The sequence below is a fragment of the Panthera tigris genome, chromosome A1 (genome assembly GCF_018350195.1).
Source record: "Panthera tigris isolate Pti1 chromosome A1, P.tigris_Pti1_mat1.1, whole genome shotgun sequence".
NCBI lineage: Eukaryota > Metazoa > Chordata > Mammalia > Carnivora > Felidae > Panthera > Panthera tigris.
The window spans coordinates 114,117,437-114,133,383 of record NC_056660.1 but is presented as its reverse complement, the minus strand read 5'-3'; the positions used below and the strand labels follow the sequence as shown (position 1 = coordinate 114,133,383).

Below are 15,947 nucleotides of genomic sequence, written 5' to 3'. Positions count from 1 at the left end.
TTTTAAACAATTATTGTGGCTCAAAGATCAGGGTTTAAGTTTTAAACCCTGCCCTTCAGTAACAGTGTGACTTTTGACCCTCAGGCTTCTTTTCTGTGACATAGAAATAATAATCTCTTCCTATCTTACTAGGATCTTGTGAGAATTAAATGATGTGATGTCTGGGAAAAGTCTTTGAAAATTCTATTGTGTTATAGGAGTTGGTATTTTTATTTGTATTAATATTAGTGTTATTATTATTGTACTTTAAATTCTGGTCACGCCATGCTCTGATGCCTCGGCTAGTTGGAGAGTTATAGACCTGAGAAGTACTAGAGACTCCAGGGAGAAATCAAATCTATGTACCCACAGTGCATAGGGCAAAAGATGTGGGGTCAAGACCCACCTCAGCCAATAATGTTTGGTCCTCAATTTAAAAAAAAATTACTTGTCTCAATATGTTGGTGAGGAGGAAATGAGATGCAAATTATTGGAGTAGAGAAAAGGTTCCTGAGGGGTGTTTCAGATGAAGAGGATAATGTGATCTTTGCCTTTCAAGGTTATTACAACTTTAAGGGAATCTTGCTGTACTATTATGTCTCAACAGAGGAACCCCAAAATGTTGCCTTGATCTTTCCAATCTTAGCAGTGGTGGGGAGATGTCTGCCAGTCAGCTTACCACTTCTGCAGACCTTGATGAAACAGGTAAGGAGAAGGGAGGTAAAGGCCTCAAGGAAAAGAACAACTTTTAAGGGAGAGAACAGGGTAGTCAGATAAAGATGGAAGGTGGTAAAATTAGGTAGAGGGGCGCCTGGGTAGCTCAGTCGGTTAAGCCCATCCGACTTCGGCTCAGGTCATGATCTCATGGTTCTTGAGTTCAAACCCCACATCGGGCTCTGTGCTGGCAGCTCAGAGCCTGGATCTTGCTTTAGATTCTGTGTCTCCCTCTCTGTCTGCCCCTCTCTTGTTCACACTCTGACCCTCTCTCTCTCTCTCTCTCTCTCTCTCTCTCTCTCTCTCTCTCAAATATAAATAAACATTAAAAAAAAATTTTTTTTAAAGGAGGTAAAGATCCTTGAAGTTGAAATTCTGTGGGTACCTAAGGGATTTTTGAGAATGATAAGCCAAGAAGAGAAATGTAATAACATAAATAGGAGTCATTTTGCATTTGAAAAATTTAGACAAGAAGGAATATTTTGTTAACTGATTGATGTGGGAATGAAAGTAGTAGTTAAAATGGGAAGTTTTATGCTCTAGTATAATCTCAGCAAAGGCAAAGAAACATAAAGAAATACTTTGTTAACTAATTCTTGTGGTTTTGTAGGGCCTGAGCCCAAAAGGAGTATGTTTTACTAGTCAATAATTTTTTTTAATGTTTGTTTATTTTTGAGAGGGAGAGAGAATGAGCACTCACCAGCCGGGAAAGGGCAGAGAGAGAGAGCGAGACAGAGGATCCAAAGAAAGCCCTGTGCTGACAGAAGAGAGCCTGATGTGGGACTCAAACCCACAAACTGTGAGATCATGAGCTGAGCCAAAGTCCAACACTTAACTGACTGAGCCATGCAGGTGCCCCACTAGTCGGTCTTTTTTTTTTTAAGTTTATTTTTATTTATTTTGAGACAGATAGAGAGCAAGCAGGAGAGGGGCAGAGGGATAAGGAGACAGAGAATCCCAAGCAGGCTCCACACTGTCAGCGCAGAGCCTGACTCAGGCTCAAACTAAAAAACCATGAGATCATGACCTGGGCCTAAGTCAAGAGTTGGACACTTAACTGACTGAGCCACCAAGGCACCCCACTAGTCGGCCATTTTAGTATTTGTTCTATTTTCAGAATAAATGGTCTATTTCCTGAGTGATCAGCATTATTTCCTACCCATGAAAAAAATCTCTGTTCGTTATTGTCCTGCAGTATTTCCTGCATAAATTCTTAAGTAACATATATAAATTCTTAAGTTTTCATGAACTTGTACCTTGTACCATAAAATTGGTACCTATCAGGAGCCCATGCATTCAAAACATCAGCTTTTGAGATTAATGTGGCTTACTGGCAATGAAAAAAATGAGAAGGAAAGACAGGATGTGTGGACAAGATTAACTCTTCACATTTGATTGCAGGCCACTTGGAATCTAAAGGACCTCAGGACATACATTTAGCTGGGATGTAAGTTCTTTTGCTAAATGAACCCCATGCTGAAGACTTTTCAGCTCTGGCACAGGAATTTTATCCTGTGCGATCTCTGCAGTATGTAGAACCTTTTAGTTTGGGTATAAGTTAGCTTGAAAGCCTCAGTCCCTCACTGGAAAGATTTTTTAAGTTGCTCAGATCTAAATAGTTCATTTTAACCATTCCATACGACCCGTATTATCTTTAAAAATGAAGGAAAGGGTATATTGCGTTTAGGCCTAGGCTGTTTCCTGCATGTGAATAGTGCAGTGTTAGAGCATCTGGATTCCAGTGGCTTACTATTTCACCAACTGTGATTCTGAAGATTTTCTTAACTTCACTGGACCTCAGTTTCTTCATTTGTAATAAATAACAATAGACATAATACTAGTACTTTTCATAACTGCTCTTGTAAGGATGGAATTTAGCACGTATGAACTATTTTGTAATGTTTAGTATTGTTATTCATGGGGACTCTTTGTTGGACATCTTAAAATATTCAATCAGGGAATGCTCCAGGAATGAAGTTATTTCAATTCAACCCATTAACTTCTTAAACTTATTGTAAGGTTTCCATTTGACTCTTTTAATCTTTTTAGAACTTTATCCTTCTATGTTTAGGTGAATTAGGAGCTACTTTAGGACACTAGTGAGAGCATTCCATGACTGTTTTTTAATTAATTAATTAAACCTATTAGTTTTAATTATTGATTTAAATAATTAATTAGTTTTGAATTAATTAATTTATTAAGACTTTATTTTTTTTAGCAGTTTTTTTAATGTTTATTTTTGAGGGAGAGAGTGAGAGTGGGGAGGAGCAGAAAGAGAAGAGAGAGCATCACAAGCAGGCTCCACACTGCCAGGGCAGAGCCTGACACGGGGTTCGATCCCACCAACCAAGGGATCATGACCTGAGCTGAGATCAAGAATCAGTTGTTTAACCGTTTAACTGACTGAGCCCACCAACCGCCCTTCCACTGTTTTTTTTTTGTTTTTTTTTTTAATTTTTAACATTTTATTTATTTTTGCAAGACAGAGAAAGACAGAGTGTGAGCAGGGGAGGGACAGAGAGAGAGGGGGAGGGACAGAGAGAGAGAGGGAGACACAGAATCCAAAGCAGGTTCCAGGCTCTGAGCTGTCAGCACAGAGCCTGATGCGGGGCTTGAACTCATGAACCAAGAGATCATGACCTGAGCCGAAGTCAGATACTTAATTGACTGAGCCACCCAGGCGCCCTGCCCTTCCACTGTTTTTAATAATACATGTGAAAATTTCACTTTAGATTGCTTGTAGTTTATTTGACTTGCTTTAAAAATCCTAACTCATGCAAACTGGATAAAATCTTGGGAGTAGGGATAATAATTCATAAAAAATAAGTATTAGCTCCCAATAGTCAATGCTGGAAAATTAGTAAATTTGGTCTACATAAGATGTAGGACAAGCTCATCATCTTTAATGGATATCTATATATATGGTTATGAGGGCCTTATCCCCAGGATGTCACTTAACATCTTCATATTTGCCACAGAGAGCACTTTACATATTGTATGGAGACATATCAACTAGATATAGGGCTCCTAGAGTGGAAAAAAGGAAAAGTTGGGATGCCACAAGCCATTGAGGAATAACTAAACAGTATTTGGGGTTTACTGACTGGCACTTTTTTTGATCTTCAGGAATCATCACCAGCACTTTACAAAATGCAGCCCAGTGAGTAACATCTATTTCTTGGGTTTGGGTTTGTTTCTCAGGTGGTAGGCAGAGGCTTTCCACCTCACCTGTGGCTTAAGGATGCTGGACGTTCTCAGAAAATGTTCTCTTGTAGGTACAGCTGCTTTGTAGCACTCCAAATGTTTTGGACTGTGGCAACAGGAAGAAAGATGCAGTATGTAGCTCACCCACAAATAAAGAAAATGTAAGTGTTAAATGGAAACCCAGATACATTAGTACTTTTCTCCCTGTGAGGGGAGCAACTCATCAGTATCATTATGAGACCCAGAACTGTTATCCCTCAGTATGCAGACAATCAAACTGCTTCACTATAAGGCAAAAAAATTCTTTATGGTTTGTTTTTTATCTTTAAGATTTGACCCTAGAACAGACACCTAGCTCCATGTCTTCCAGAGCAGATCATCATTATTCCTCATGTTCAGTTGATTGGTTTAAGGACAAAAATCTCTATTAGTGTAGTTTGGGAATTTAGGGCTATTTTTTTAAACGGATAATGTATATAAGTTGTTCACATACTCTGTGCATGGCTTCATGTATGGGTTTACTTAATTTCTTCTTATTTCTCCCTTAGTCAAGCTTCTTAGCCCATGTTCTGAGAAAGCCATGGGCCTTTTTGTCTGATCCTCCGGCCTTCAGTCATTTCTAAGTTGAAACTGGGCTCGACAGAGCCACCTAATCACCAAGATCATTCTCTAACTAATCCCTTCAACGAATTCTCTTTTCTTGTTTTTTTTTTTATGTGTATTTATTTATTTTGAGAGACAGCGCATGCGCGAAAGAGCACAAGTAGGAGAGGAGCAGAGAGGGAGAGAGAGAGAATCCCAAGCAGAGTCCAGCCTCTGCACCAAGCCAGATACAAGGCTCGATCCCATGACCAGGAAGGAGATCATGACCCCAGCCAAAATCAAGAGTTGGACCCTTAACTATATGAGCCACCCAGGTGCCCTGAATTGTGTTTTCTAGCCATCTTTTTCTTTCCCCTGCCCGTCATCCTTTCCCCCAGGTCAGTATCTATAAAAGGTAGCTGCTGTTCCTCTTTTCTCACATTGACTAAGTTATACCCATGCTTTTGGCTGTTTTAATCAGCTTATTCTTGATTTGACACTGTCCTTGTAATCACTTTTTGGAAATCTCACCATCCCCTCCCTACTCAGGCTCCCCTTTTCCTCCCTTCCTTTGGCTTGTGACCATAAAATCAGTATCCTCCAAAGCAAATCTACATATCATACATCAAATCCAAACCATAATTTGTATTGTCAGGATATAGGATCAACCTTGATTATACTTAATGTGTTTTGTGAGGGTTATTCATGGCTTCACCTGATGAAATGTTTTTGGCAGGGCTTGCTGACACTTGTCTTCCTCCAGCCAATGTAATTTTTCTTATGCAGAAGAATAACACTTTGAAGTCCTCCGAGTGGTGGGCATCCAGGAGCCTGAAGTTTCAAAAGACACCAGGGGAGCTTTACATGTCTCCCCTTTCTCTACTGGTGAGTCACTGAACATCTTCATCAAGGGTCTGCTGAGGTGTTGTGGATTATAGGATGGCAGATCTGCATTACAACCCTTTCAATTTTTCTAAGCTGGCTTAGGTGAGAAAAGTGGTTGGAGAAGGAACTGTGGGAAAAGTAAGAGACATCCTCTGACGTTTTTATTTGTTAGAAAATTCTTAGGCCTTTAGGGGGCGCCTGGGTGGTTCAGTCGGTTAAGTGGTTAAGCTTCCGACTTCCACTCACGTCATGATTTCACAGTTTGTGAGTTGGACCTCCGCGTCTGGCTCTGTGCTGACAGCTCGGAGCCTGGAGCCTGCTTTGGAATCTGTCCCTGTCTTTCTGCCCCTCCCCTACTCGCTCTTTGTCTGTCTCTCTCTCAAATATGAAAACAAAACAAAACAAAGCAAAAAAACATTAAAAAAAATTCTTAGGCCTTTAAAGTTGTTCTATTTTGGAGTCCCCTGGGTGGCTCAGTCAGTTAAGCATCTGACTTCAGCTTAAGTCATGATCTTGTGGTTGGTGAGTTCAAGCCCCTTATTGGGCTCTCTGCTGTCCCCGCAGAGCCTGCTTTGGATCCTCTGTCTCCTCTCTCTGCCCTTCCCCTCCCTTCTCAAAAATAAATAAGTGTTAAAAAAGGTGTTTTTTTAAATTTTTTCTATTTTATTATATATGTGATTCCTCCCACCCTAATTTTAAAAGTACTATGTGCCCATTGTGAAAATGGTTTAAAAATATAGGAAATATAGGGGTTCCTGGGTGGCTCAGTCAGTTATGCGTCCAACTCTTGATTTCAGCTCAGGTCATGATCTCACGGTTTGTGAGTTCAAGATCTGCACCAGACTCTGCTAACAGTACAAAGCTTGCTTGGGATCCTCTCTCTGTCCTTCTCTCTCTGTTCCTCTTTGGCTTGTGTTCTCTCTCTCTCTCTTTCAAAATAAATAAATAAACTTAAAAATATATATATGTATATATATATATATATATATATAATAGGGAATATAAAAAAGAAAATAGTTACCTCATAGAGAAAAACTATTAACTTTTTACCTCATTTTTTTTATAGTCTTTTAACTATGTATATAATTTTAGAGTTGAAGTCATATTAATTACATATGTATAACATTTTTTTAAAGAGATTCCTTTTTTTTTTAAGTTTATTTATTTTTGAGAGAGTTGGGGGAGGGGCAGAGAGAGAGGGAGAGAGAGAACCCCAAGATTATCTGACAGTGCAGAACATGATGCGGGGCTCTATCTGACGAAATGTGAGATTATTACCTGAGCTGAAATCAAGAGTCAGATGCTTAACTGAGCCACACAGGTGCCCCATATATATAACTTGATATCCTGCTTTTTTTAAGTTAATATTGAAACTTCTAGTAAACATTATTCTTTGTTGGATGCTTTTACCCTAACAAATGGACCACAATTTACATAGTTCCCTATTTTTGGACACTTAGTGGTCCCAATTTTGCTTTTACAAATGTAAGGTCTTGAGCATAAATCTTTGCCTACATTTCAAAATTTTTTCTTTAGGATTAGTACCAAGAATTATAACTACTAGGCTAAAAGATATATTTTTAAGATTTGTGATACATATTTCCAGATTCCTTTCCAAAAAAGTTATGAATTTACATAATTCATGAATAATCAATAGCTCTTTTGATAAATGTTTATTTTTTTAACTGCCAGTTAGATTGATAAATGTTTTATGTTAAAAACAATTAGTAGTGATTTCATGTGAATATTAACTATGCACATTTTGCTAGTAAATGATTGTGCCTTTGTCCATTTAGATACTGGAGTCTTAAGTTACCCAGGCATTCACTTGCTTTTAATAGACAGTGGGTTCAAGATATTCCAGGGATTTGGGGTCTAATCTCAATCTTAGGGAAAAATCATTTTAACACAGCACATCCTAAGTAGATTAAGTTGACCGTGTTTCGGATATTTGATTTCTTGGAGAAGAGGAAGACTTGGAGCCTGGTAAATTACTGGGTAGTCTTCTTCTTTTTTTTAAAGCTTTATTTATTTATTTTTAATGTTTGCTTGTTTCTTTGTTTTCAGAGAGAGAGCAGGGGAGGGGCAGAGAGATAGGGAGACAGAGAATCCCAAGTAGGTTCTGTGATGCCAGCACAGAGTCTGATGTTGGGCTCAAAGTCATAAACCATGAGATCATGATGTGAGCCAAAATCAAGAGTTGGACACTTAACCAATTGAGCCACCCAGGTGCCCAGGTTGTTTTCACCTTTGACTATTGCAAATAATGCTGCTATGAACATTGATGTAGAAATACCTGTTCAAATCCTTGCTGTCATTTTTTGAGGGTATATACCCAGAAATGGAATTGGTGGATTATAAGATAATTCTATATTCAATTTGGAGGGAAGCTGCCATACTGTTATCCATGGCAGCTACACCTTTTTTCATTCTATTTGGTTTTTTGGTGTTGAGCTATATGAGTTTTTATATATATATTCTGGATATTAATACCTCATCAAATGTATGATTTGTCGATATTTTCTCCCATTTGATGGGTTGTCTTTTTACTTTCTTGGTGGTATTTTTGATGCACAAAAGTTTTTAATTTTGTTAAGTCCAATTTGTCCATTTTTTCTTTTATTGCCTATGCTTCTGTCATATTCACAAAATCATTGCCAAATCCAATGTCATGAACATTTCCCACTGTTTTCTTGTAAGAGTTTTATAATTCTAGCTTTCAAATCTTTGCTTCATTTTGAGTTAATTTTTGTATATAGTATAACGTAAGGGTTCTGAATAGTTTTTAATATTGTCAATATAATTGACAGGACAATGGAAAGTTGGTGGAAGGAGAAATGAAATATCTGGGCAGTCCCATTACTACACTTCAAAAATTGGATAAAAATTCAGAACTAGAAGAACACCAGGCAGAGGAGATTTCAAATGAATTGATGGAGTTTTCTCTGGAAGATCAAAAAGAGATCAAGGTAAAATGCTCCCCAGTATCTTTGCATTTTCCATATTCCTTCATTCTTGAATTAACAATGTTGTGTATATACTGGGTTTCAGCCACTTACTAAGTAGTAGGTCTGCAGAAATCAAGAAGACATGATCTCTAAACTCTAAGGGCTACCTGATAGGATATCAGGTAACTATGGGATTCTTATTACTGCTGGGTGAGAAGGTTCCAGTTAGTAGTTTGAGTACCTCACCATCAATGTAACTTGGTGTAAATGATGGCTCCAGGATAATAGTAATGGATGGAACATACCTAGCATGATTTTTCAGGTATTTTACAATATATCCTTTTGTCTTTTATCCTCCTCATATCAATGGGAGGCATACCTGAAGCCTGTGGCTTACTGGCCATATACTGAGCCAGTATATTGCTTTCTGCTCCTAAGCAGCTTCCGTACTGTCAGCACAGAGCCTGATGTAGGGCTCAAACCCAGGAACCATGAGGTCATGACCTGAGCTGAAATCAAGAGTTGGAGGGGCGCATGGGTGGCTCAGTCGGTTAAGCGGCCGACTTCGGCTCAGGTCATGATCTCTCGGTCCATGAGTTCGAGCCCCACGTCCGACTCTGTGCTGACAGCTCAGAGCCTGGAGCCTGCTTCCGATTCTGTGTCTCCCTCTCTCTGACCCTCCCCTGTTCATGCTCTGCCTCTCCCTGTCTCAAAAATAAATAAACGTTAAAAAAAATTAAAATAAATAAATAAATAAATAAATAAACGTTAAAAAAAAATTAAAAAAAAAAAAAGAAATCAAGAGTTGGAAGCTTAACCAACTAAGACACCCAGGTGCTCCATAGCTCTTAAATTTGGGTCTTGGTCCATTTTGATTTAATTTTTGTGTGTAGTGATAGGTAAGGGTCCAATTTCATTCTTTTGCATGTGAATATTCAGTTATCCCAGCACCATTTGTTGAAAAGACTGTCTTTTCCTTGTTGAATGGTCTTGGCTCCCTTGTCAAAAATCATTCGACCATATGCATGATGATTTATTTCTGGACTCTATTCCATTCCATTGGTCCATATGTGTATCTTTATAGCAGTACCATAGTTTTGATTACTGTAGCTTTGTAGTAAATCATTTTAAATATTTTTTATTCCACAAATTATACCTGAATATATTCTTAAAAAAAAAACAACAACCTGTAATAGCTGAGGCTAACCCTATCTGATCACTGTTGAAGAGCAACTTTGAGATTATCTGAGATTATCTGGGATTATAGGGAAAAGTCAAGAGTGTGGGAGTTAGTGGAACATATTGGTCTAGAAAGTGACAGACTTTGGATCCAGACTTTCTGGGTTCCATAGCTTGATTCTTTAACAATACGGGTACAGTTATATGATTTCCCTATGCTTTAGTTTCTTAATTTATAAAAAAGAAAAAGTTTGGGTAACTATTTCTTCGGGTTGTTGTGATGATTAAATGAGTTAATTGTACATAAAGCAGTTAGAACAATACTTGCTCAATTACTAATGTTTAATTATTGTAGTGTAGTATGAGTGCTTAATTACTATAGTGTAAGGGCCAAAATATGTGGAATTATAAAGATTGATGGAGAAGGGATGCTCAATAGCCTTGATGTCCTTAGCGAAGTGAAAGTTGCAGTAATCTCATGACTCAGTGGAGAGTGTTACGTGACAGTCATGAAGAATTTAGAGAAGGTTATAATCAACTTTTGGAAACCACAGAAGGGAATTATTAAAAGGCTAATAAAATGATATTTGTGCTGTTTTATATGATAGACCTACATGGCATAGTGTGCTGTTGCCTAGAAGCAAGACTGGGGACTTTGGAACTCCAGAGATGATTAAGAGAGGGTTGTAGGTTGCTAATGGCAGATGAAAAAGGGGTTGAGTTAGTCTAGGTGATGGTGAAGGTAGCAGAGAAGTAGAAGATGATGAATCAAAACCTGGATAAGGAGCCAAATGTCTCACTGAGTAGACTCAGTAAAGTAAAAACAGTAATGTGGTTGAAAGTTGCTGAGGAGCAAGAAGTGCCTGGTTTAGAAAGCTTTGAGAACTAGGGGAAAGTTTAGTCAGTTTGAGAGCATGCCAAGTTTGAATTCTTGGTAGTAGAGTAATAGAGGATAGTTGCAGATCTTTTTCTTTTTGCTTTGTCTTTTTTGTTGTTGTTGTTGTTTTGTTTTGTTTTGGTCCCTCTTTGTCAAGAGGCTAATGTGGAGTGCAGGAGAAGCTTGCTGCAACTATTGAGGAGTTGTGAAGTCACTGTCCAAAGGGTTTTCAGTTTTCAGAACACTGTGAGTTTGAGGAGAGAAGAAATAGGGATTTTAGTGTTGTTGGTGTAACAGAGACTAGACTGGAAAAGAAAAATGAGAGCCAGGTAATAATAGTAGGTCCCATTTATTGACTACTTAGAGTGTACTGGGCACTGTGTGCTGAACAGTTTATATCCGTCATTGCATTTAATTTTCATGTCAGTCCTGAAATATGAGTGTGATGCCCCTTTATTTTCTTTCTTCTCTCCCTTTTGTTCTTTCTTTAGTCTTATCTTAGGAGGAGAACATCTGGCCATGGGATAAAGGCTCTTACCCAAGGTCACAAAATTAGCCATTGGCAGTGTCAGGATTTAAGGTGAGATCTGCCTGACTCCTGAGCTGGTGTTTCTAGCAGTATTTGGTGTCTTTTATGAAGATACCTGGAAGGTGAAAGTTGTCCCAGGAACATGTAGTAATGACATTTGCTTTTTGAGTAGGGTTGGTAAGGTTGAATAGGCACAGTTTGAATGGATTGAAGTGTTCAGGAGGATGGTGAATCAATTATCTAGAACACTGCTGTTCTGTAAAACTTCCTGAGATGATGGAAATGCTTTATATCTGTCCAATACAGTAGCCCTATGTGCGTTTTGAGCACTTAAAATGTGGCTAGTGCAACTGAGACACTGAATTTTTAATTTTGTTGAGTTTAAAAAAAAAATTTTTTTTAAATGTTTATTTTTGAGAGAGACAGAGACAGAATGTGAGTAGGTTAGGGGCAGAGAGAGAGGGAGACACAGAATCCGAAGCAGGCTGTAGGCTCCGAGCTGTCATCACAGAGCCCCACGCGGGACCCGAACTCACGAACTGTGAGATCATGACCTGAGCTGAAGTCAGACACTTAACCGACCAAGCCACCCAGGTGCCCCATAATTTTGTTGAGTTTTAATTAATGCAGACAACCATGTGTGGCTAGTGTTACTATAATGGGTAGTGCAGATCTAGAATCTTCTAAACATATGGTCCCTGGAGCAGTAGCATCAGTGTCAGGTAGGAATTTCTTAGCAGTGCAAATTTTGGGGCCCTTTCCCAGAAACTTTGAATCAAAAAACTGTAAGGGTGGGGCCCAGCAGTCTTAACAAAGCTTCCAAGCGAATGTCATTGGTTTGTAGGAAAACAGCAGAACCAAGATATGATCTGAAAGAGACAGGGTGGGTATTGAGAGAATTGATGTTCACCTTCCTGAAACAAACATTATTGAGGGCTAACTGGTAATGGAGGGTAGATCTGTGGAAAAACAGCAAGTTTAGGCATAGTTAGCATGGGGAAAGGTTCCTAGGCCTTCTGGAGAAAAACAAAGAGCAATATAGAGTGAACATTTGGTGGTGCTCTTAGAAATATATGTTAGTCTTCATGTTTGCAAAATGTAGCTAAAATAGTCAAATCTCAACTAGTATTAACTTAGGGAATTATATTTAATGTTGATTAAAGAGAAAATTTTTTGTTTTCAATTTTGTTGAAAATTTATCTAATGGGTTTAATCTGCTTTTATGAAATAAGTACAATGAACATAACAGAAATTTTTCTTGCCTTTGAAACATCATTGTGAATTGTATAATATAGACAGTATGGAAGAACGGATTTAAAATAGACGGACCCTAGGAAATACTCTGGAGAGTATGTTTATTTACATGGAAGAGTAGCATATGGCTGTGAGATATTTATTTTGTCTTTAAAAAATAATAATTCCCTTTAAGTGCTCATTTTAATGTATTGTGACTCATATAACATCATTTTCAGTTGAGGGCACACTATATAAGAATATGCATAGCAGTAGGTTTTAGAATAGAAAAGGCATAGGGATTTTTGTTTGGGGTTTACATTCTTGATGCTAAATGGAAATAGATACCTGATAGAATAAGGAGATTTGTGTAACCTCAGTGATTTTTGATTCATTCATTTAAAAAATATTTATTGAGTACCTATTAAGTGTCAGATACCATGTTAGTCACTGGTGATACAATAATAAACAATACATACTAGGTTTATGGTCTCTTGGAGTTCGTATTCTTGTCAAAGGGATATCAACAACAAACACACGTTTGTCAGGGTAATACATGTTCTAGTTAGAATTCTTGGTTGCAATTAAAAGAAACTGATTACTACTTACCATAGGCAGAAAAGGGATTTTTCTGGAGGGTATCGAGGAGCTCAGAATTGCTAGGAAGGCTGGAAAACAAGGTAAGGCCTGGCCACAGTGCTGCTATGGGGTCATTGTTCTCAGGACATTACCACCAGCTGCCTGGACACTTAATGTCACCATTACTGAACCCCCTGCCCCATGATGTAATCCCACCTGATGCTAGACTCTTGCTCAGGGACATTTGCTGCCACCCACTATATTCTCAACTGTGATGCTGCAACCATAAGAAAAAGTCTCAACCAACCCTTTGCTTTTTTTGTGTTATTCCTTAAGTTTCAAAATGCAGTCAGGAATATCCGGTTGACTATAAAAGAATGGAAAAAGGAATACCTGTCCCCCTTCAGCCTTCTTATCAGGATGCAGGTCTGCCTCCCATCTAATTTGAGATTTTACCAAACCTCCAATTTTAGCCAAATTGCAAATGACTGCCATAACAGACAAAATGATTTAATTATTGCAATTGTTCAAGTGTAAAGAAGGTAACGAAATGGGGACTGAAATAAACACTAATTGAAGGGAACCTTTTAATGGGAATAAATAGGAAAGGCCTCCTTGAGTAGGAGATATTTAGTCGAGAACATATTGATAAACTGTCCCAGTTTGCCTGCCATTGAGGAGGCTCCTACAACCTGGGCCTTTCAGTGCCAGAAGTGGGAAAATCATAGACAGATTTGAATGAGTTGGTCACTCTAGTTGTGCAGGAACCATACATGACCTGACTAGAGACAGGAGCATTCCATGAGGAGCATATTGTAGGTGCAAAGTTCCCAAGGTTGAATAGATGTTGGTGTGTGCAAGGAATTGAGAAGCCAGTGTGAAAGAGGGTGACATTTGCCTGAAGTGGGATAGCAGGTAAGCAAGAGACAGACGATACAGGGCCTTAGGGCTATGGTAAGTGTGTGGATTTTATTCTTAGTGCATTGGCAAGCTATTGGGGGATATTAAGCAGAGGAATAATATGATGTGGTTTATTTTATGAAGACTGCCCTGTTGCTTGATGAATAATGGATTAGAGAGGATTAAGAGTTGGAAGGAGGTGGGAAAAGAAATGAAAGCAGGTACAAGTAGGACAGGAAGCTATTTCAGTAGCTTCAGGGAAAGTTGGTAGTAGCCTGGACTACGGTGGTGGCTACAGAGACAAATGGATAAATTCAAAAGCTATTTTGGATACAGAGTAGACAGGACTTGGTGGGTTGCATATAGGCTGTGAAGGAAGGAAAGGATCAAGGATGATTTAGACATGTTAAATTTGAAGTGTTTTGGGGGCTCCTGGGAGGCTCAGTCACTTAAGCATCTGACTTTGGCTCAGGTCATGATCTCACGGTTGGTGATTTCGAGCCCTGTGTTGGGGTCTTTACTGTCAGCACAGAGCCCACTTCAGATCCTCTCTCCCCTTCTCTCCCTTTGCATGCCCCCCCATGACACCCGTGTGCTGTCTCACACATTCTCTCTAAAAATAAACATTAAAAAAACAAGTTTGAAGTGTTTCCGTTTCAAAGGGAAAACAGAAGCAATCATACCCATATAATTTACCATCCCTCTTGTCATCCTGCATGAAGTGTCCCTTCCCCTATCTGAAGCTACCTCCCCCTCTGCACTTCCACCTGTTGATTGATTAATTCATTCATTTGGTAACACTGGGGATACAATAGTGAACACAACTCAGCAAAGTCTGTGCTCTCATGGAGTTTACATTCTAGTCAGGAGGAAACAGATAAATAAATAAATACATTTATAATATGACAGATGGTTAAAGACTGTGGTAAAAATGCAGGGTAAAGAGAATAGGGAGTACCTGGATTGGGCTAGAGTAGAGTGGGAGTTGATATTTTTGATAGGTTTCATAGATTAGAAAAGACCTCTCTGAGAGCGATGTTTTAGCAGACATCTGAAGCAGGTGAGGGTACCAAACAAACAGGTATCAGGAGGGATGAGTTTTTCTAGGCAGAAGGAAAAGCAAGTGCAATGCTTTTGAAGTGGGAATGTGCTTGGCATCTCTGTGGAACACCAAGAAGCCAGTATGGCTGGAGCAAAGTTCGCAGGTGCGCAGTGGGACAGAGTGTAGGTAGTAAGAAGGACAGGTCACATAGGGCCTTCTAGGCCATTGTAAAGATTTTGCAAAAACCTGAGTCACATGGAAGCATCTCCTCTTGACTGTTTCTGCAGTAATCTGCTCTCTCTTTTTCCTTCCTGTATTATCATTTCCCCCTTGCTCCTAGATGAAGACTTCACAATTTTTTTGGTATCAGGATTCCTTTGCAATCTTAGAAATTGTTGAGAACACTTTGCCTTGTACCTGGTCTTACGGGAAAAGCATCCAGTTTTTCTCTGTTGAGTATTGTTAGTTATGGGTTTCTTAAGATGCCCTTTATTAGGCTGAGGAAGTTCCTTTCTATTCTTAGTTTGCTGAGAGATTTGAGCAGGAAGAGAAAATATTCTGTCAAATGTTTTTTCTGCATCTTTTGAGATGATCTTAGGAGTTTTTTTTAACTTATTAATATGGTTAATTACATTGATCTTAGAATGTTAAACAACCTCTCATGCAGGTGATATCCTTACTTAGTCATGATGTATTATCCTTTTTACATGTTGTTGGATTTGATTTACTGAAATTTTACTGAGAATTTTTGAGTCCATGCTCATGACAGATTCTGATCTTTACTGTTTTGTTTTCCCTGTAATGTCTGTAATATTGGTATCAGTGTAATGTCATCATTTGGAAAGAATTCATGACAGATTCTGATCTTTACTGTTTTGTTTTCCCTGTAATGTCTGTAATATTGGTATCAGTGTAATGTCATCATTTGGAAAGAATTCACTCTTTTTCAGTTTTCTGGAAGAGTGTGTGTAGAATTGGAGTTTTTTGTTTTTTGTTTTTTTAATGTTAGGCCAAATTCACCAGTGAAGCCATCGGGACCTGGGCTTTTCTTTGTGGGAAGTTTTAAAATTACTAATTCAATTTTTACTTTTTGTAGGTCTAGTCAGATTTTCTATTCCTTCTTGAGTTAGTTTCAGTAGTTTTTGTCTTTTTAGGAATTTGCCCATTTAATCTAAGTTTTCTCATTCATTGGTATGTAGTTGTTCATAGTATCCCCGTATAATCTTTTTTACTATAATTGCTAGTACTGTCCATTCTTTCATTCCTAATTTTAGTAATTTGAGTCTTTTCTCTTTT

The 15,947-nt window shown here is 38.4% G+C and overlaps 1 protein-coding gene across 8 annotated transcripts in view; it reads left to right on the top strand.

Moving 5' to 3' along the window:
* The window catches only part of CDC25C (cell division cycle 25C), a 33,760-nt gene that overhangs the window by 6,691 nt on the left and 11,122 nt on the right, over nt 1-15,947 (top strand). For 5 of the 8 annotated variants that reach the window (XM_007077857.3, XM_042984760.1, XM_042984762.1 and 2 more), the window contains 6 exons: nt 587-684; nt 2,095-2,140; nt 3,820-3,853; nt 3,969-4,058; nt 5,266-5,364; nt 8,175-8,333. In XM_007077857.3, the coding sequence (XP_007077919.1) occupies nt 587-684; nt 2,095-2,140; nt 3,820-3,853; nt 3,969-4,058; nt 5,266-5,364; nt 8,175-8,333 (526 nt within the window). The remainder of the gene's footprint in view (nt 1-586; nt 685-2,094; nt 2,141-3,819; nt 3,854-3,968; nt 4,059-5,265; nt 5,365-8,174; nt 8,334-15,947) is intronic. The other 3 variants (XM_042984770.1, XM_042984765.1, XM_042984768.1) reach the window with 1 other exon arrangement.